At 42.4% G+C, this 23,044-nt stretch overlaps 1 protein-coding gene across 4 annotated transcripts in view; it reads left to right on the forward strand.

Annotated features, from left to right (window-relative positions):
* Positions 1 to 23,044, forward strand: part of OSBPL5 (oxysterol binding protein like 5) — a 203,714-nt gene that overhangs the window by 128,753 nt on the left and 51,917 nt on the right. For 3 of the 4 annotated variants that reach the window (XM_029582113.1, XM_029582114.1, XM_029582115.1), the window contains exons 4-6: positions 4,072 to 4,152; positions 5,621 to 5,722; positions 7,553 to 7,756. In XM_029582113.1, coding sequence (XP_029437973.1) covers positions 4,072 to 4,152; positions 5,621 to 5,722; positions 7,553 to 7,756 — 387 coding nt within the window. Of the gene's footprint in view, positions 1 to 4,071; positions 4,153 to 5,620; positions 5,723 to 5,933; positions 6,022 to 7,552; positions 7,757 to 23,044 lie in introns of those variants that run through there. The other variant, XM_029582116.1, reaches the window with a different exon arrangement.

Here is a 23,044-nt window from a genome sequence, read left to right on the forward strand (position 1 = left end):
CGCGCGTCCCGGGGCTTTATGCGCGCTGGTGGCCTATGCAAAATAGGCGCGCTGGCGCGCGGGCCTTTGAAAATCCGCCCCATTATGTTTGGATACCCTTATATGCTAAGGCAGGCTTATGTTTCTTAATGACAGGAAAGAGGAAGGTAAATGAAAAATTCAGACCATACATTAGGTATTTAAACTAGGGAGCGGGGGTGGCAGGAGGTGGCCAGTGAATTTATCATGTCACCCCCAAGCAAAATAGGGAGAAGAAGTAACAAAATCAACCAGTTCAAAAAAGCAAAGCAGGTGACTAAGAGGAGCAGCTGGAAAGCTGTGATTACAAATGCTCGTAGTCTGGGCAACAGATTCCCAGACCTTCAGGCCCTAATGGCAGAGGCGGACGTGGACATTGTAATTGTTACAGAGATATGGATCACTGATTCTTATGATTGGGGATATGGCCATCCCGAGCTATAACTTGCTAAGAAAGGACAGAGAGGACAGAAAAGGGGGAGGAGTAGCTCTTTATGTCAAAAACAATATCCAAGCAACTGACCTGCAAGGGACATGGGATAGAGAAGATGGTGCTTCCATTTTTACTGGTGGGATCTACAGGCCACCGACTCAAATGGATGAACTGGACATAGAACTCATTGAAGACATCCAAAAGGTGGGAAAGAAGGGCGAAGTGTTGCTCGTTGGAGATTTTAATCTGCCAGACGTGGATTGGAGTTATCCCTTCTGCGTAATCCATGAGAAGTAGAGAGATAGTGGATGCCCTTCAAGGGACTCTTCTCAAACAAATGGTAATGGAAACCATGAGAGAGGGTGTGAATCTCGATGTAGTGCTCACTAATGATGATAATGTCTCTAATGTTTGGGTAGGGGCTCACCTGAGCACCAGTGATCATCAGACGGTATGGTTCGATTATGCAAATAGATACAGAGAAGTCACTCAAAGACCCAAGTTCTGAATTTCAAAAATACAGTTTTTCCTCCAGGAAAAATGGAGATGTACCTGGAGGAAGAACTGGAAGACTGGAAGAACTTGGGCAAGGTGGAACAACAGTGGGCCAAGTTAAAAGAAGTTATTACAAAGGCAACAAATCTATGTGTTAGAAATGTCGCCAAGAGTAAGAGGAAAAAGATCTGGTTCTCTAAGGAGGTGGCTGAAAAAATAAACAAAAAGAACAAGAAGTATATAAGATCCCAAAGAAAGGAACATAGGGAAGAATATCTGTTAAAGAAATAAGGAAAGCAAAAGGTCAAGCAGAAGAAATACCCCAAGTCTCTTGTCCTGTATGTTTGTCTTATTAGATTGTAAGCTCTATTGAACAGGGACTAACCTTTTTTTTGTGTGTGTTTGTACAGCGCTGCAATATAAGAGGGCTTTTGAAAATTGCTATAATATATGCTACTGACTTGTCCATAGGATATTCACATATAAGAGTACTTTATGCAGGTAAATGGCTTTTAAAAATTGCTACCAAAATAGTTACATTTACATATATAAATCTTTTTTGAAAATTACCCCCTGAGATTTGAAGTACTTGCCCCTCTCACCAGCAAAGTTTTACCTGCATAAGTCATTAACCAGACAAAATTTAGCCAGATGTAAAGATGCGGGAGGGAGGGGGAACATGGCTAAAATTTATCTGGCTAGTGCCAATGATCAGCACTAGCCAGGTAAGTCTGGTTGGAAAAATCACTGTCCTAAATCTACCCAGGTAACTTTAGCTGGGCATATTCGGCAGAATACTTTCCCGTGTATGCTATTTATTTATTATTTATTTCTAACATTTATATGTTGCCTACTGCCAAGGCTTTAGGTGGCTAACAAGATAAAACATACATCATAATAAACCCACAATAAATAGATTTATCACAAATCATCATAAAACAAATAATGTAAAACCAATATAGTAAAACAATGCAAGCCACATTATTTTATTTTATTTTTATTTTTACTTTCATTTTATGAAAGAATATTATTTATTATTTTGCTCATTATTGTAAACCGTTTTTGTTCAAATCTAATTTGCCAAAGACAGTATAAAAAAGTCTTAAATAAATAAAATACATAAAATTACTGATCCACTGCCAAGAATAATATCCTCAATCAAAGGCCTGTTGAAATAAGAATGTCCTAAGCATAGCTTTAAAAGTTTTAGTGCAAGACATCAGTTGTGGGCTTTCTGGAACAGTTCCAAATAATAGGTGCGGCTACTGAGAAGGCTCTTTCTCTTGTTCTGGCCAGCCAAGCAAGTTTCACTGATGGTAGATCCGAAAGACCTTCAGGCCGATACAGTAAAATTCGCGGGAGCGCTGGCGAGTGCCTGCTCTCCCGGCACGCGCACAGGCCATTCTCCTGTGCGTGCGATTCACTAAAAAAAATATTCAAATTAGTGCCCACGGTAAAAAGAGGCACTACGGACACTAGCACGTCCCTACTGCCTCTTTTTTGACAGGAGCGGTGACTCTCAGCAAGTTTGACAGCCGATGCTCAATTTTGCCAGCGTCTGTTCTCAAATCCGCTGACAGCCACGGGTTCGGAAATCGGACGCCAGCATAATTGAGCGTCCGGTTTTCAAGCCGTGGGCCGATTTTAAATATTTTTTTTTTAATTATTTTTAACTTTTGGGACCTCTGACTTAATATCGCCATGATATTAAGTCAGAGGGTGCACAGAAAAGCAGTAAAAAACTGCTTTTCTGTGCACTTTCCTGGTGCCGGCAGAAATTAACGCCTACCTTTGGGTAGGCGCTAATTTCTGAAAGTAAAATGTGCGGCTTGGCTGCACATTTTACTTACTGAATTGCATGGGAATATCTAATAGGGCCATCAACATGCATAAGAACATAAGAACATAAGAAAATGCCATACTGGGTCAGACCAAGGGTCCATCAAGCCCAGCATCCTGTTTCCAACAGTGGCCAATCCAGGCCATAAGAACCTGGCAAGTACCCAAAAACTAAGTCTATTCCATGTAACCATTGCTAATGGCAGTGGCTATTCTCTAAGTGAACTTAATAGCAGGTAATGGACTTCTCCTCCAAGAACTTATCCAATCCTTTTTTAAACACAGCTATACTAACTGCACGAACCACATTCTCTGGCAACAAATTCCAGAGTTTAATTGTGCGTTGAGTAAAAAAGAACTTTCTCCGATTAGTTTTAAATGTGCCCCATGCTAACTTCATGGAGTGTCCCCTAGTCCTTCTACTATCCGAAAGAGTAAATAACCGATTCACATCTACCCGTTCTAGACCTCTCATGATTTTAAACACCTCTATCATATCCCCCCTCAGTCGTCTCTTCTCCAAGCTGAAAAGTCCTAACCTCTTTAGTCTTTCCTCATAGGGGAGTTCTTCCATTCCCCTTATCATTTTGGTAGCCCTTCTCTGTACCTTCTCCATCGCAATTATATCTTTTTTGAGATGCGGCGACCAGAATTGTACACAGTATTCAAGGTGCGGTCTCACCATGGAGCGATACAGAGGCATTATGACATTTTCCGTTTTATTCATCATTCCTTTTCTAATAATTCCCAACATTCTGTTTGCTTTTTTGACTGCCGCAGCACACTGAACCGACGATTTCAATGTGTTATCCACTATGACACCTAGATCTCTTTCTTGGGTTGTAGCACCTAATATGGAACCCAACATCGTGTAATTATAGCATGGGTTATTTTTCCCTATATGCATCACCTTGCACTTATCCACATTAAATTTCATCTGCCATGTTGCGCGCGCTATTAGTTTCAGGGGGGTTGGACGCACGTTTTTGACGCGGTAAAGCTAGCGCGTCGAAAATGAGCGTCCAAACGCGGGTTAACAGTGCACTCCAGTACTGTATCAGCCTGCTTGTTGTGACAAATGTAATGCGCAGGATGGGTTGTAAATGCAGAGCAATGCATTTGTCCATGTTCCAGTGAATATCCAGGTAATCTTACCCGGGTAAAATGCCTGCTTCCCGGCTTGCTGAGTATGGACCTCAAAAAATTTAATTTGTCATGAGCTATCAAAATTTAATTTAGAAAATCAAACTTAACGATGTATTAATGTGGTCTTTTCTTCTTTTCAGTCTGAATACAAACTGTGCAATGGATCAGATAGAGAGTGTATATCACCTACATCAAAATCCACCAAGAAAGAGACTCTCAAGGTAGGCATGACTTCATTTCATTAACAGTTTCACGTAACGATGCCTCTTCTTAGCGTTTTTCAGCTTGTGTCTGAAAAATACCTGCGAGACGAATTAATCCTTTCATCCAGAGGCACGATAATATCACAGAGTGGACCGATAAGGTCAAATCTGAGGTAAAGGCCAACTAGGGGCCTGGAACTGAACCTGTTGAAAATGCGCGCGCAAGGGGTTGCACAATTATGCACCTTGCATGCGCCGAGCCACGCTGCCTTCCCCCGTTCCCTCCCAGGTCGCTCTGAAATCGGAGCGACCTGAGAGGGAACTTCCCTTCCCCCTAGCCTGACCTTCCAACCCCCCTTCCCCTAACCTTTCCCCCCCAGCCCTACTCTAACATCCCCCTCCTGGCCTTTATTTTACCTTTTGCGCCTGCCGGCGCTCAATCCCCCGGCACAGCAGCAAATATGACCGCTGTGCCGGGAGCCTGACCCCACCCCGCCCCCTTTAGTAAAGCCCCGGGACTTACACACGTCCCGGGGCTAGGCCCGGCGCGTGTAACCTTTTTAAAATCCAGTCCATAAGACCTTTTGAAAATGAACTCCTGTGATGTGAATATTAAGACCCGTGCGTGTGCACATATGCCAGTTCACGGACATGGACACAGCGATTTTATAAAATCGGTTGTACGCGTGTACCTGGGCACTCAATTTTATATAGACGTGCGCAAATGCCGCATCTACCGGGTAAGTGGGGGGAATTTTATAAGGAGTGCACGCCGAGGCTACTTACCCTTTTTCCAGTTCATTCTCCGTTCGCCCAATGTAGGGATCGGACTGCCTAACCCTCCTAGTTTTAAAGGCTCTCTTCTCCCCTGTTAGACCCGACCCTTAAAACCCCACTGATTAGCCCTGATTTTTTTTTAATTTCACGCCAGCAATAGCAGAATTAAAATTATGCAGTAGGGACCCTCAGTGCTCACTCGTGCGCATAAGTATTTACGTGCACATCTCTTGGTCTTCCCCCGACATGCCCAGACCACACCCACTCCCTGCCCCTTTTTTGCACTTTTGGATTTGTGCGCGTACCGGGAGATACATGCATACACGGGAGCTTCTTAAAATCCGCGAGGCATGCGCCAGATCGAAACACACGCATATCTCACGGCTTTGGTGCACATAGGGCTTTTAAAATCCACCAGTACGTGCACAGGTGGCCATAGTAAGCCCCCAGTGCTGCCAACTGCTTGAGCATTCTCTTTGTTTCGAGCGATTTTTAATCAGTGAAGCAATATATAAATATTATTAAAAATTAATCTTCAAATGTGACCCTACAAAGGAACATGGAGAATTGGGCAGATGGTCATGTGTCCTCTGGATTATTTTCTGTTTAGGAGCGTAGAGGCCTGCCCCTGCTCCTCTCTTAAATCTGCAATATTTATCAAAACTGAATTTTCCATTGCTGCTAAGATTTTGTTTCTCTTCTGAAACAGGTACAGAAGAAGAATTATAGACAAGAGAAAAAAAGAGCAACCAAACAGCTCTTCAGTGCACTAAAGGATCCCAGTGTTGTGATTATGGCTGACTGGTTGAAGGTATCAATAGATATATATATAAAATGAGTTGTCTCTCTGCATGTTTGTGTATTCTCTTATAAGTCAAAAATGGCCAATCCTATCTACTGTAAATTGTCTAAAAGTCTTGGATACCACCCAAGAAAAATCATAGATGGGTCGAAAACCAAACTTCTATTAGCAACCAGAAGACCACAATGCTGCAGAAATAATTACCCAATTTATTTACCAGGATCCCCGTTTCCTGAGGTCATAGCTCTGATGTTGAACAGTGGGCAACTTGCCACCTTATGGAGAAGAGTGCCCCACTGCTAAGCCAGGTACATGGAAACTCCCAAAACTTTAGAATTGTATTTTATTTCTAAGTTTTCTCTTTTTGTGGGTGTACGGCATATTACAATTTAGCGCTGTGCACCTACTGATTCAGTAGCGTTCTAACCTGGCAGACATACCATTTTGGCTACTGTCTGAAATTCTTAAGAAATACGGAAACAGAGAATGCGACAGCAGATAAAGACCGTAGGGTCCATCCACTCATCCTGTTTGGCTTTACAATCCCTTTCTCTCCCTCTGTATTGGTCTCCTCCTTTTTTTACCTCTGACACTGTTCAGGCCTCCTTGGGCAGCGCTGAGTTTCTGAAACAATAAGAGTGAGTTGTTGGCCACCGGTTTCCACAGAGGACGTTCTGAACATGCATGCGATCCATTGAGATGGCCAAAACACTGAAGACGGCAAACGTTTCCATATTTATAATCTCATCTGGAAGCATTTCTTATGAAGCTCAGAAAGCGAAATGGTTCTGTGCTGCAGATAGAGGCCTCTGTCTGAATGATGGACCATGTTTAGATTTATAATTTTCTTTGATAGTCCAAAAATGAGTTACAGAATAATTTTTCCTCTCGTACCTTTAGGGTTTTATTTATAATGTGTATTATTAGCTGCAATTCCTCATTGTTAACGTGCCTCCTCCCCAAAAAGCTCTAGGATCAACAAGCATCTGTTTTAAAGGTCAAGCTGAGGAAAAGCTGTGCTCAGCGGTCTCCAGATGTTTCAATTGGTTATAATATTTCCAATGGCAGTTTATCAAGACCAATTCTACATTTCAGTTGGATAGCTAAAAGATAAATGCTCTTTTAGTCATGACTAGTGGATGCTTTGTAGTGGCGGAGCCTCATAACTATATCCTCTGCTCTGAGCTGTGATGGTACCAATTTGACAAATTCAGAGAGATCTGGCTTACGGAGGGTTTTTTTTCTGCTACAAAAAATATTTAGGTCAACTCAAGAAATAGTTGACATTGAGTTGTGGAGATTTACTCTTGGGCATCAATTTTTTTTTTTTTTTGCACACCTCTGCATTTTGCAGAATAAGAGTCCTTGCCTTGTTGGTATTTGAAAACTGCAGCTACATGCAATTCCCCAAACCAGCAGAGGAGTTAGATCTGAGTGTTATACCTGCACATGGAAAACACAGATTTTTTTAGCTTAATGAAAAATCAAAAAGAGTATCATTTTTCTATCATCTGGTCAAATAATTTAAATTGATACATGCATAGTAATGCAAGTAGAGAGACAAAGGCTAGCTGCAGTACAAATGTATCCATAAGAACAATGTATGTTTTAATCAGACTGGTGTAATATCTCCCAGGATCAATGCTATATCTTATGCATCTATGCTTCTGAAAACAGGGGCAAAGCTAGGAAAAACCAAATAGGAACGCTGCTGGTTCAAAACAAGGATGAGAACTCAACCCTCAAGTCTGCCCTTCAAATTAAGCACTGCGACACCAAACGTAATTTAAAAAAACATAGTTATTTAAAAAAAAAAACCTGTTCTCTTTCTCTGACTAGATCCGTGGCACATTGAAAAGCTGGACCAAGTTGTGGTGTGTCCTCAAACCAGGAGTACTGCTGATATATAAAACACCAAAGATTGGCCAATGGGTGGGAACCATTCTGCTCCACTCCTGCGAGCTGATAGAGAGACCTTCCAAAAAAGATGGCTTCTGCTTTAAACTCTTTCACCCTCTGGACCAGTCCATCTGGGCAATGAAGGTATAACCGCTGCTGAGCTCCATAAATTTACCTGTACCTTGCAAAGATTCAGTTCTGTCTTGTGTTAACATCAACCAAAAGCAGAAGTGCTCATTCTTAAGAAAATGGCACCAAAGACTACATTTGGGAGAAAACAGATGGCTTCAGACTGGTGGAAACAGCTGAAGTCAGATGTATTTTTCATTTGTGTTACCTTATATTCTGGTATTTGTGGTCTTGAGTTCACCAAGAACAGGCCCGAGTTCTCAGATGCAATGTGATGGGATATTGGAGGCAAACGGGTCTGAATTAGCTTTAAGTCGCTGGGGATGAAGCTTATTCTGTTTCCTGCTTTGTGTGGGGAAACCTGACTTCCAGTTTTTACTTGCTTAGGAACTGGGCGTGTGTCTGTGCTCATTCTGCTTTCTGTAAGTAAACGTGAGCTCCAATTTTAGGGGGTTTTACATAAGAAGTGTATTCTAAAGTCAGGGTTGCTCAGCTGGAGCTTTAGTAAGCCTTCCCTTTCTTCCTCCCTATGCACTGTGGTTTCTTTTTTGTTGTATAGAGGCTGATTCCTAACTGGGGGGCAGGTGCTTCTGGTTTTGCCTGCTCATGTAGGGAGCACAGTCCTTGCTGTCACTTCCTACCATGAACTGAACGATGAGTGAATAGTGCAATGCAGTGTCTGTGGGGCTGTAGTAATCAAGGTAACTTTTTTGGAAGCTTTGATGCTGCCTATCTGTAGTCTGCTATATGAATTATAGACATAAAATGCTAAACTGAAGGACTGAACCAGGGTGAGTTCAAAGAACAACTCTGGGACCTCTTCATCCAGAATGAGAATTCAGACTGTGGATCACAGACTCTTTCCATGCCCAACTCTTCTACAATGAGGTACAACAAATCAGTGGTGCAGGAACAGGCATTAGGAGATTCAAAGTAAGAATTAAAGGCAGTAAAGGGCTCATCCATAGCAAGGACCTTGAAAGAGATGGCAGAGGTATGCAGAAAAGAAATAAGAAAATGCTAATGGGGGACGTCATAGCACCATGGGGAGAGGGAAGTTCAGTGTCTTCTGGATGTCGCAGCTTGCAGGGATGGGCGGAGAGTCCCAAAGTCAGGCAGGGAGATGCAAAGGCAGGTAAACTGGATATCATGTACTTAGGTAGCAATGACCCGGCTAATGGTGAGTTAGTAATTATTCAAAAGCAGTTCAAATAGTTAGGTAGAGGTCTTGGCAGATAGCTCTAAATCTGAGACCTCCTCAGAAGTGCTACCTGTATACAGTTGTGTGTAGACGTTTAGGCCAAACTGGGTCAAACTGTGTGTTTCAATGAATCTCTTAAGTAAACAGAAGCTGATGCAACCTCTGCATGGTACAAAGTTAAAGATGAGATCTTTCTCCTATTTTTAATGCAAAATTACGATATATTTGCTAACGTTTTAGAAACTGAAAATAATAAGTTGAATATGGACACCATTTTAGTGGGTACTTTGTATCACCTCCTTTGAGGGAAACATTTCCTGTAATGAGCTAAGAGTCTCTTCTTGCTTGTGGGATTTTTTTCCCACTCTTCCTTCCAGAACTCCTCTAGGTCAGAAATATTCTTGGGTCGCCTTACATGCATTGCATATTTGAGATCTCTTGACAGATTAATCAATGATATTCAAATCTTGGGAGGTTAGAAGGGTCAGAGTATTTGTTCCATAGTGGAATAGTCTTCACCTGAACTAACTGAAGGCCTAACGAGTCAATCAACTTTTTAGACCTTATTAACTTAAAAAAAAATTCAGCACATAAATAGTAATTTTGCATTAAAATATTACAGAGCAATGTCAATTTTAACTTTGTACCATGCAGAGGCTGTCAGCTTCTATTCACTTCCTATGTCCACTTTGAATTGACTGAAAAAGAGAATATGTATCAAATAAAAAAAATTAATTCATTGAAATCTACAATTTTACTAGGAATATCTAAACCTTTGCACACAACTGTATTACAGGTGAGTAGTCAGAAGTGTTCTAGCAGAGCTTGAATTTATGGTTGAAAGACTGAGCCAGAGAAAATGGTTTGGGGTATATTAGCGACTGGGGAAACATCTAGATAAGGATCTGTACAGATGGGATGGTTTGCATCAATCCAGGAAACGTACGGCATCTCTTTGCAATCATTTTGAATATTACCTGCCCAGTATTTAAGCATGAGAGAAGGCACAAACTGCTCTTCCCATCAAGCAAAAATATTTTGTATAAATAAAGTAAACTCTGAAAGGATAAAAGCCCAAAATAAAATATCCAATAAAATCTTGAATACAAAAATCAAACATAGATAAGAAAGCTGATGAAATAATGGAAAATAGAAGAGAACAAGAGAGAGGGTGGCAGAGCATATACTTGGAGGGTCGTGTGTGTAAATGCTCAGTCCTATTAACAAAATCACTGACTTGGAGGCCACTATGGCAGAGGCAAACTTGGATGTGGTTGCAAACACGGAGTCTTGATAGTGTATACCAAACATCTGGATTGGGAGGTTAGGCAAAAATTTACGGTCTAGTGTTCATCGCACGGTGTAGTTCAATATTAGTCTCAAACCTGAACTAAACAATGCTAGGACAAGAGTCCTGATCTTCTGGAGGGATGATTTCAAGTTGATGAATGAGAGTGTTGAGCAACCTCTTTCTGGAATCCAGGGTCTAAAAGGTAAAGGTAAGGTTGCCAACTTTTTAAAATAAAAAATACCGGCCATTTTCCCCTTCTCCCAAAACGAACGCCCCCTTCCCTCTCCACTGCCCCATGGAACTTTTCTTACTAAAACAAGGACCAATCCAAGCAGGGACAGATATGGTTGGCTGCCACTCCTAGGCGCTGATCCAGTGCTGGCCCTACCTGGAAACACTCCCCCCTCCCCGGCAAACCTCCTAGATATGCGCGGTGCGCCTGAACCTCAGTTCCAACAATGATCCTTAAAGCACAGTGAACATGGGAATTAAGCCTGCGCTCACAGGCCCCCCCATCCCTCTGCATGGAAGCCTGTGGACAGAGGACTACTACCCGCATCCACCGCACTTTGAGGATCATCGCTGCAGCCATGGCCCGCTCCAGTCTGGTATTCACCCACAGGAACAGCCCTTGCCAAAGACCTGTTTATGGCTAAACCCCAAAGGACTTTACTCAATCCTTATCCTCCTTGACCTGCGCCTTTTGACACTGGCAATTATTATCTACCCCTTGATACTCGGTCCGCACTTGCATTTTGGGACTCCATCCTGACCTGGTTCTCTTCTTTCCATTCCCATCATAGTTTTGGTGTGTTCTCTGGCGGATCCTCCTCTCCTGCCATCCCACTATCGATTGATGTGCCTCAGGTTCTGTCCTGGGCTCTCGTCTTTTCCCTTGATCTTCTGATCTTCTCTCAGGCTTTCAGTGCCATCTTTATACTGATGGTTTACTTCGCCAGAATTTTCGTCAGGAATCCGGTCCCAAACTTCAGTCTCCTTGTCTGACATTTCTGCCTGGATGTCCCACTGCCACCTTAAATTCATGGCCAGCACAGAGCTCCTTATCTCCCCCCACCCCCCCAAGGCACTTTCCTCTTTCTATTTCTGTGGACAACACTATAAACCTCAGCCCATAAATTTGGGGTAATCATTGATCTCTCTCTCACTCTCTCTCTCTCTCTCTCTCTCTCTCTCTCTCTCTCATATCTTGATCCTCCACTTTTGTTACCTCATCAAAGAACTAAATCAAGATTGTTCAACAAGAGCCTTTGAAGCCCATATTGTCTAGGGTCCTGTAATCGTTTTGCTTCCACATACCGCACTATACTTTCTTCAGTAGTGGTTTCCATACCTTTGCCCCCTACTGAACTTAGGGTGGCAGATCCACCCTAACTTGCCTCCTTTTTGTTCCCACTTTTGTGGATTGGGACTACATCTGCTCTCCAATCCCTTGGAAGCTTGTCGGCCTCCGAAGACAAATTGAACAGAGCCTGTATGGCAATACAGTGAGCACCTTCATGAGCTCTTTTCGAATTCTGAGACATACTCCTTCTCTATTTTCAACTACCACTCCATCTGTAAATGGGTTTGTGATCATTTCATAATAACCAGGTTAGAGCTGTTCCTAGTGTACAGACTCATCATTGCAAAGACAGATATTCTTTTATTCTCTCTAATATAATATGAGAAAGTTTTGTAGTTCTAGTTGCTATCACTTTTTGGATTTCATGGAGAACCACTGTTATTAGCCTTAAAGACAATCCTATCTCCCAGCAGTCTGAAGGCCTTTGAAGAATAAAGAAAGCACTTCAATTCCTGAACCTATTTCTTGAGTGGAAGCCTGGCAGCTGGGCAGTGCTTGCAGTTATTTTGTATGTGGCAGCATAATCGAGTGAAACAGAATGCGCATTGTGGCTGAAGACATCAGAGCATTGCAGAACGGCTGAGAGGATTTCTCTGCTGAGTCCTAAAATACAGTACAAGCACAAAACTTTGCATACAAAACAAAATACATTGCCCCTGTGTGTGAATGGACGTGAACAGGGGCCGTGAACTTCGCACCCGTAGCCCTTTCGCCATTCAAGCCAAAGCTGCTAATAGCGTCACTCTAGGGAGTCAATTTCCAAAGGCTCTAGCCAGCTAAGTAAATCTTATAGCAATGCCTTTGAACTGACTGGACTAACCAGTTAAATGTAGCCACCTTCAGTATGTTTCCCTACATAGTTAATTTTAGCCAGCCAAATTCTGGGCAGGCCCTGACGTGGGGTCAGTTTGGAGGGAGGAAGTTAGGGAGCTAGCTCTAATTTTTAGTGCCAGCTCCCTAACTTGGCTGGCCAAATCTAGGCAGCTCTATAGCAGGCCTAAATCTGGCTGGCCAGAGCTTCCCTCTCTCCTGCCCGAAGGTAAAAGCTGGGCAAAATTCCCCTTCCCCCCCCCCCCCCCCCCCCCCCCCCCCCCACAGTTCCCCTCTCTAATCCCCAATGGCTAATCCTCCCTCCCTTCTCTTGGCAAAGTTTTAAAAAATATCCCCATTGCTGGGGACTTCCATTCCCCTCCCCCCAGTACAAAAAAGGCCATAGTACCGGCCGGGCATCTCCCTTCCTTCCTCTCTCTAATCCAAAAAAAAAGCTGAAGTGCCCTGAACGCACCCCTTTTATGCCTACCTAAATCTGTGCGCACGGCGATTATGTGTGTATAAAATCTAGTCGGACTGTGGAGGGGAGGGATTTTAATCTACTTAGAATTACACCATTAAAAGCCAGTTTATCCACTTAAAAATTTGCATATGGACCCCTTTGCATCAATTGTCTTATTATTTATTTCCAAACATTTGATATTCCACTTTTTTCCAAGATTATGAGCAATTAGAATGGATTAACAAGTCAGGAGAAGCAGAGTCTGGAACAATAACTCTTTGTCTTCCGAAGCAAGTATTTATTTATTTACTTGTTGAGTTTTATATACCGTCATTCGGTAGAGCCATCATAACGGTTTACAAAGTATACATTTTCTTAACAGTTGTGCAAAAAGTATAACAAGGTGGATATTAAACAGAAGTTAAAAATTTCAAGTCCAGAAAGTATGAGTAAGTGGGATGAGGAGGGTATGTAGGTTCTGGTTGGAGAGAAATTATTCTGAGGTTTTTGGATGAAAGTTCAGTTTTGAGTTGGGATGATCAGAAGTATGAAGGTCAGTGTAGATTTTGCGAAACATTAATGTTTTTAGGTCTTTTTTGAACGTTTTTAGGTTGTGCTGGGTTCTCAGATCTTTAGGTAGGGAGTTCCAAAGTTTAGGGGAGGCAACGGAAAAGGCGCTCTCTCTTGTTGTTGCCAGATGTGCATCTCTGATGGGGGGGATGTTTAAGTATCCTGAGTTGTTAGAGCATAGGTTTCTTGGAGGATTCTGGGGGATTATGTTTAAGGTATTTAGACCTTGATGATCCTTGTTTAGAATTTTGTGAATGATGGTCATTGATTTGTATGCAATACATGCTTTAATTGGGAGCCAATGAAGTGATGTCAATATGGGCGTTATGTGTTCATTTCTTTTTGTTCCTATTAGGACTCTGGCAGCTGAGTTCTGCAGTATCTGGAGTGGTTTGAGGGTTGAATAAGGTATTAATAAGCTCTGCACAAAATAAAAACCAAGGCATCTCTCGGTGGCCTCTAGTCTCGTGTTTACTTCATTCCTTTCCATAAGGAACAAACCTGTTTAAATAATAAGCACAATTTTCATTCATATTCTGTACAGTTCCTTTATGTTCTTCCTAAAATATAATATATTACAAGACAAGGGGTATAATCTATTAATGTAAACTGCGATTTAATATTACATATCAAAACATTTAATATATATTTCAGAGAAAACACTTTAGTAATATTAATCACAGTTTATATTAATAAACTTACCTCTTGTCTTTTGTAATATATTATATTCTTTTGGGATGGTGGTTTCTATTGTAGCCAGATTTTTTTTGTTTTTCCTAAGATATAATGCCATTATTTTGGAAATTAATTGCCATAATGATCATAAAACATCTAGTTAAAAATTGTAAAATAATTTTGTAGATTCCATAAGAACTGTTCACAACATCCTTACAGAATTTCACTGCCCAGATGTGCATGGTTGTAGTTTTGTGATATGTACTTATGTTCAGTTATTGAATATTAATCCAGAGGGGCCTAGACAGCAAGGATTTTATCTCATTTTATGTCTAGGGAAAATAACTTCAGTAGCCTGGAGATAGTGGACCTGGAAATATTGCATTTTAACAATGTGGTAATGTCAGATTCTCTTCCAGGGAGATAAGGACCCTTGAAAATGCCTCTCGTTCTTCTAAGACTGTCTGTATATTCAGCCCAAGACAGGCATTCAGAGACCTTGAAAGCTGAAAGCTGTATTTTGCAGATCAAAACTTTGTGTTGTTATTAGTATCTATCCTTTCCCAGCTGGGGAGCAAAATGCCAAAAGGCATGAATGCTTGGCGACATGAACATCAAGGCCAGCCTCCTACACTCTTAATGCTGCAGATCACTGACCAGAGGCATTTCAAGCAAACTCCAATACAGATGTTTTTCATTTCTCATCCTAAAGCTAGTGAGTCATCTGCATCTCGCTTATAATTTTGGAATTGCTCAGAGGGAATAGTTATGCTGGAAAATGTGGAAAGAAACTATAAAACCCAGAGGCTGCTTGGAGAGTTGCATAGAACGTGGCAGCAGATAAAGACGTCAAGGCCTCGTTGTTCTGCCCAGTTTCTGTACCTAGAAACACTCTCAACCAACACTCTCAACAGAACAACAACCATCGCACCCAACCGTACAACAACCTAACACCTCACCAATAGTTCTCAACACTTTTGAGCCCACTTCCACATTAGAAATAGAGAATATTCTCAAGAAAATAAAACCATCCTCCCATCCATCAGACCATATTCCATCCAACAAACTGAGTCTGATCACAAACACTATAGCCAAACCTTTAGCAGACATCATTAACTTCTCTCTCACCCAAGGACATGTCCCGAACCAACTCAAGTTAGCCATGCTCAAACCGCTCCTCAAAAAACCCAACTTACCTACATCAGACCCAGCTAACTTCAGACCCATAGCAAACCTCCCTATGATAGCCAAAGTTATGGAGAAAGTTGTCAACAAACAACTTACAGAATTTCTTGACGAAAATAATATCCTCACCTCAAACCAATTTAGCTTTCGTAAGACTATGAATACCGAATCGTTACTAACATCTTTATCAGACACTATCATCTTCAACCTTGAAAAGGGCCAACCTTGCCTCCTCGCTCTCCTGGATCTCTCATCAGCGTTTGATACCGTAAACCACACGTACCTCCTGCAACGATTAATAGACATCAGCATTTCAGGAGCAGCTTTTAACTGGTTCAAATCGTTTTTGGAGAACAGATCATACAAGGTCAAGATAAATAACAAAGAGTCCCACACCATCGAATCCAAGAGGGGGGTACCGCAAGGATCATCCCTCTCTCCGACTCTTTTCAATATTTATCTGCTCCCGCTATGTCAACTACTCACTAACCTTAAGCTAAGACATTACCTATACGCGGATGATATTCAAATCCTCATCCCTATAGAAGACTCCCTACCCAAAGCCATATCATACTGGAATAAATGTCTGTCTGCTATCAACAATCTACTCACCAGCCTCAACTTGGTCCTAAACAAAAACAAAACCGAAATCCTCATTATAGCACCGGAAAACTATACCCCCCCTTCACATTCTAACACTAATCAACATCCGGATACCACCGGGCACTTCATCACGCAACAAGTTAAAGACCTGGGAGTCATCATAGACAGCAGACTCAATCTCAACAAATTTGTCAACAACACAACAAAAGAATGTTTCTTTAAACTTCAAACATTAAAGAAACTTAAACCACTCCTCCTATATAGGGACTTCCGCATGGTTTTACAAGCCATCATACTCCCAAAATTAGACTACTGTAACTCTCTCCTCCTAGGCCTACCAGCATGCACCACCAAACCACTTCAGATGGTCCTGAACGCCTCAGCAAGAATTCTCTCAAATGCCAAGAAAAGAGATCATATCACCCCAATCCTCCACTACCTCCACTGGCTTCCAATTAAATACAGGATCCAATTCAAGTCTCTAGCGATGATACATAAGGCCTTATACAACATCGCGCCTCTCAACTTAACATTTCAAATTCAACTACACACATCCGTAAAACCTACCAGAAGCGCTTATCAGAACAGACTAATCACACAACCGGCGAAATCCGCTCTAAGGAAACGTGCACTGTCGACAGCGGGCCCTTCACTTTGGAACTCGCTCCCTCCAGACCTGCGTCTGGAACCATGCCACACTACATTTAAAAAGAAACTTAAGACTTGGTTATTCAAACTAGCCTTCCCCTAGAACCAAGAACAGGAAATAAGTCTTTTCACTCCCACAATGATATTTTTCAGATCTTTTTTATTCTTCATTATTCAATTAGAGATTCACATATTCATGCTGTCTACATACAGTCTACATACATATATTCATGTGGACTTACATATCTCCATGTTATTTTTTGATTTATTAACCGCATGTCTATTAATGGTTTAATAGTATTTACTATTTGCCTACTTCTATTAATTTGTTTCAAAGTAAAAACTTGTTTACTTCGTTTGTTTCAATGTTAAAACTTGTTTACTTCTTTTTGCTCAATGTAAAACTTCGTTGTTTAATCCTGTTCTATGTAAACCGCAAAATGTAGCGATTGTTACTGTTCTATGTAAACCGGGGTGATATGTATATTATACAGGAACCTCCGGTATATAAATTATTTAAATAAATAAATAAATAGATTGCAGTATTTCAGAGCCCACCGGAGCTCCTGCTTGACTTTTACTTCTTCATGACTTAAGGATCCTTCATGTTTATTCCGGGTCTTCTTGAATTTTGATTCTGTGTTCACTTCCGTCACCTCCGCTTGGATGGTGTTCCACCTATTTCCTCAAGTTCCTCTTCCAATTATAGAAACATAGAAACATAGAAATGACGGCAGAAGAAGACCGAATGGCCCATCCAGTCTGCCCAGCAAGCCTCACACATTTTTTCTCTCATTCTTATCTGTTACTCTTAGCTCCTTGTTCTATTCCCCTTCCACCCCCACCATTAATGTAGAGAGCAGTGATGGAGCTGCATGCAAGTGAAATATCTAGCTTGATTAGTTAGGGGTAGTAGGGGCAGTAACCGCCGCGATAAGCAAGCTACACCCATGCTTATTTGTTTTACCTAGACTATGTTGTACAGCTCTTGTTGGTTTTTTTTTTTCTTCTCCCCTGCTGTAGAAGCAGAGAGCCATGCTGGATATGCATTGAAAGTGAAGTATCAGGCACATTTGGTTGGGGTAGTAACCGCCGTAACAAGCCAGCTACTCCTCGCTTTGTGATTGCGAATCCTTTTTTTTTCTTCACCCCTGTCGTTGAAGCTATGCAGGATATGCGTGAAGCATCAGTTTTTTGTTTTTGTTTTTGTTTTTTTGTTTTTTTTCCCCCTGCAGTTGAAGCAGAGAGCTATGCTGGAAATGCGTGATGTATCAGTCTTTCTCCCATGCCGATGCAGCAGAGAACCATGCTGGATATGCATGGAAAGTGAAGTATCAGGCACATTTGGTTTGGGGTAGTAACCGCCGTAACAAGCCAGCTACTCCCCGCGTTTTGAGTGCGAACCCTTTTTCTTCTCCTTTGCCGTTGTAGCAGAGAGCTCTGCTGGATGTGTGAAGTATCAGTTATTCTTCTCCCCTGTCATTGAAGCAGAGAGCTATGCTGTATATGCATTGAAAGTGAAGTATCAGGCATATTTGGTTTGGGGTAGTAACTGCCGTAACAAGCCAGCTACTCCCCTCTTTGTGAGTGCAAATCCTTTTTTCCATTACCTCTTGCTGTTGAAGCTTAGAGCGATGTAGGAGTCACAGTAAGCATGTGTATGTTTATTTAATAAGGGTATTGTGTCAATAGCCATCATTCTGGCGAGTCACCCACTCTTCATTGGCGGCCTCTTGACTTTATGGATCCGCAGTGTTTATCCCACGCCCCTTTGAAGTCTTTCACAGTTCTGGTCTTCACCACTTCCTCCGGAAGGGCATTCCAGGCATCCACCACCCTCTCCGTGAAGAAATACTTCCTGACATTGGTTCTGAATCTTCCTCCCTGGAGCCTCAAATCGTGACCCCTGGTTCTGCTGATTATTTTCCTACGGAAGAGGTTTGTCGTTGTTTTTGGATCATTAAAACCTTTCAAGTATCTGAAAGTCTGTATCATATCACCTCTGCTCCTCCTCTCCTCCAGGGTGTACATATTTAGATTCTTCAATCTCTCCTCGTACGTCATCCTATGAAGATCCTCCACCTTCCTGGTCGCCCTTCTCTGTACCGCTTCCATCTTGTCTTTGTCTTTTTGTAGATACGGTCTCCAGAACTGAACACAGTACTCCAGGTGAGGCCTCACCAAGGACCTGTACAAGGGAATAATCACTTCCCTTTTCTTACTCGATATTCCTCTCTCTATGCAGCCCAGCATTCTTCTGGCTTTTGCTATCGCCTTGTCGCATTGTTTCGCTGTCTTCACATCATTAGACACTATCACCCCAAGGTCCCTCTCCTGCTCCGTGCACATCAGCCTTTCCCCCCCCATCGAGTACAGTTCATTCGGATTTCCACTCCCCATATGCATGACTTTGCACTTCTTGGCATTGAATCTCAGCTGCCATATCTTCGACCACTCTTCCAGTTTCCTTAGATCCCGTCTCATTCTCTCCACTCCTTCCGGCGTGTCCACTCTGTTGCAGATCTTAGTGTCATCCGCAAAAAGACAAACCTTACCTTCTATCCCGTCTGCAATGTCGCTCACAAAGATATTGAACAGGACCGGTCCCAACACCGATCCTTGCGGCACACCACTTAAAACCGCTCTCTCTTCAGAGAAGGCTCCATTTACCATCACACATTGTTTTCTGTCCGTCAACCAATTTGCAACCCAGGTCACCACATCGGCACTCACTCCCAAGCTTCTCGTTTTATTCACCAGTCTCCTGTGCGGAACCGTATCAAAAGCTTTGCTGAAATCCAAGTAGATGACATCTAGTGCTCTTCCCCCCTTGGATCCTTCTATCTGCCCCTTGTGCTAGAATTTCCTTTTTGCTGAAAAATGCTTGCTTGTGCCATTGAGATACTTCAATCCACCTCTTCCTCCTCTCCTCTAGGATAAACATATTGAGGTCCCATTTCATAGGACTTCTGGGTCAGGTTCTGCACCATTTTCATAGTTGTCCTCTGGCCAACTGTTACTGCCTATATTAATATACTTTTGAAGGTATAGCCTCCAGAATTGGATATAATACTCCAGATGAGGTCTCTCCAATGCTTTGTCCAAAGCATTATCACCCTCTTTTTCCTACTACTGTTGTCACTCCCTATGCACCCTAGTGTTTTTCTAGCTCTGGCCATGGCCTTGGAACACTATTAAGCAACCTGCAGGTCATTAGATGTGACTACCCCACTACTTTTCTCCTGTTTAGTGCACTTCATGTCTGATGCTCCATTGGGTTTATGCACACGAAATGCATGACTCCACATGTTTTGCATTGAATCTTGGCACCACTCAACTTTCTTAGATCACCTCTCATTTTATCTACCTTGTCAGGAGTGTTCACTTTGCTGAAAATCTTAATATCATTTACAAAAAAGAACAACTTTTCCTTCTAGCTCCTCTGTAGTATCACTCATGAACATATCGAATATAGGACCCGAAAACAGATCTGAGGCACTCTGCTGATAACGCCTTTTCATTGGAATAAACTTAATTTACCTCTACCCTCTATTGCCTATCATTCAAACAGTTTCTAATCCAGATTACCACATTAGAATCCAATTCTAGGCGGTTGAGCTTAATTACGAGTCTCTTGCATGGGACAACACCAAAGGTCTGACTGAATTGAAGTACAACACATCCAGTGCCTGGTTCAATCAGATTTGTGTGACATGATCTCCCCCTCAAGTAAAACCATGCTGTCTAGGATCCTGTAATCCACTAGATTCAAGTTACTCCATTATTTCCTTTGCTAATAACTCCACTAAATTAATCCATCGCTGAGATCCACTACCTGGCACCCTTCCTACTCCCGTTTTTATTTTACTCTGGAACTACTTCTGTCTCCAAAGAATGACTGAACAGACCCATCAGCAGAAGCTGCCTTTCATTTCTCTGAGACCCCTTAATATGGTAAGATGTTATCCTATTTGGCCCCATTGCCTTTCTTTTAATAATGAGAAAGAGTGAAGGCAAATTTGAAATTTAGGAGATCACAAAATGTCATGTATCCCAATTTGGAAAATATTGTCTTGTTTTCTTTTAAGTCAAAACAACAAGTCTGGGCCAACCCAGTGGCTGGGAATGCGTGCTGGTTCAGTTCCCACATTGGGTTCTCCATATCCTAGGTGGCTGGGACTGCTGTGACTCATCTGGAAGAAGGAGGAGATAAGATGACCTACCAAGCCCATAAACACACAATGAGATTTTAGATTTAAAAACATTTATAGAAGACATATCATTCTCTGATATTTGAAGATCTTTACGTAGTGGGTTTTTTTTTTTTTTTATAGAATCTATCCAAATTATTTGAAACCCTGGGTGATAAGTAGATTAATGTCAATGGATACAAGATAGGATGCATCCTACAACATTAACAGCCCGATACTGTAAAACCGCGGGAGAGCGGACGAACGCCCGCTCTCCCGGCGCACGCACCGGCCCTTTGCCGGTGCAAGCTATCCAGTATGCAAATTAGGCGACGCGGTGCAAACGAGGAAAAGGAGGCGCTAGGGACACTAGCGCGTCCCTAGCGCCTCCTTTTGGCCTGGAGCGGCGGCTGTCAGCGGGTTTGACAGCCGACGCTCAATTTTGCCGGCGTCGGTTCTCGAGCCCGCTGACAGCCACGGGCTCGGAAACCGGACGCCGGCAAAATTGAGCGTCCGGTTTTCGGCCCGACAGCCGCGGGCCGAATTCAAATTTATTATTTTTTTTTTTTTTACTTTTTTTTACTTTTGGGGACCTCCGACTTAATATCGCTATGATATTAAGTCGGAGGGTGCACAGAAAAGCAGTTTTTACTGCTTTTCTGTGCACTTTCCTGGCGCCGGAAGAAATTAGCGCCGACCTTTGGGACGGCGCTAATTTCTTAGAGTAAAATGTGCGGCTTGGCTGCACATTTTACTTACTGGATCCCGCGCGCATACCTAATAGGGCCATCAACATGCATTTGCATGTTGAGGGCGCTATTAGGTGCCGCGGGTGGGCCGCGTGTTTTCCTCCCCTTACTGAATAAGGGGTAAGGGAAAACACGCGTCCAGAGCAGGCTGACAGTGCGCTCCGACGGAGCACACTTTACTGTATCGACCTGTAAGAGAGCTCAGAAAGAAGACTACTGGAGACAGAAGTAATTCCAGAACTGTAGAACAAAAATGTCGCGCCACAAACGTGTAGGGAAGGAGGAGCCTGGAAACTAAAGTCCAGTTAGCCTGATCTTGGAGATGGGGAATAAATTGAATCATTACTATGGGAAAGATCTGTAGATCGTCTTGAATCGAGAGGATGGCCAAGACCGCATGGATTCACTTGGGAGGGAGGAGGTCATGTCAAAGCTGATTGACAAGGTAGCAAACTGGGCTGTGTTATTGTAAGCTGTGCTGAGCAGGGACTGTTTTTCTGTAGGTTTGTTCAGTGCTGCGTATGTCGTGTAGCGCTATAGAAATGTTAAGTAGTAGTTATGTTATGCGTGAAAGGACCTGGCTCTATCTAAGAGCTGACTTGTTGCAGAGCTGTGTTTAATGCTAAAAACCTCTTACTTTCAAAAGAATAAATGAAAATACATTTTCAGGAAAAATAACATTCCTAAAACTAAATTGTGTGTATGGTGCTGCTCCTTCATTAAATCTCAAGAGATCTCACCAGGGAATAACCCGGCACCACATTTATTACTCCCCAAAGACCCCCTAGTGACGTTTCTTATTAGCCAGGCCACGTCAGAGTGTAAATACTGTATATATCTGTATTCTTCCCTTTTACGGGACAGTATAGTGGTCAACCACTGTCCTAAGGTTCTAAAAGGTCAGTGGCCTCATAGTTCCCAGTGGAGTGCTCTGTGCAAGAAACCTGCTGCTTAGTGCTGCTGTTAACTTACATAAATCTCAGGAGACTCACAGAAGTTACAGAACTGTTCTTTTTCACATTAAGGACCAGATGTGCTAAGCATTTTTCCCATAGATGCAAAATGACCTTTAGTTCTTCTGGCCCTTGATTGAAGAAAAAGGAGGAGGAATAATGAAATTGCTTGTGGGCAGTGGCTGCTCCTGTTAGCCTCGTGCATTGTATGTAAGGGCCTTTTACATTATCACGGCACAGTAGGGCAGGTTTAAATGATCAAACAGACTTTAAAATATTTTATCAGACTCAAAAAAAATAAATAAATCTCCTCCCCCTATCACAAATAGTTTACTTGTCATTTCAGAAGCACTTGAGCTGTTATTTTTTTCTTTTCTTAGGGTTTTATTTTGTTTTGCACAAACTGCAGAGGAGGAAGTGTGCCTCGTTATCCTCTGTGGATTATTTCGCTGATATCCCTCCGGAGGTCGCTGAATTTTCTGTTTGTGGTGGTAGGGCAGCGCGGGGCCCTCTGGGGTCTTTCAGCTAACTCCGCAGGGGTATGCTGCCTCCATCCTGCAGGCTCGCCCCTGCCTAAAGTAAGCAGCAGCAGCAGCAGAAAC

Source organism: Rhinatrema bivittatum, chromosome 17 (genome assembly GCF_901001135.1).
Source record: "Rhinatrema bivittatum chromosome 17, aRhiBiv1.1, whole genome shotgun sequence".
Classification (NCBI taxonomy): Eukaryota; Metazoa; Chordata; class Amphibia; order Gymnophiona; family Rhinatrematidae; genus Rhinatrema; species Rhinatrema bivittatum.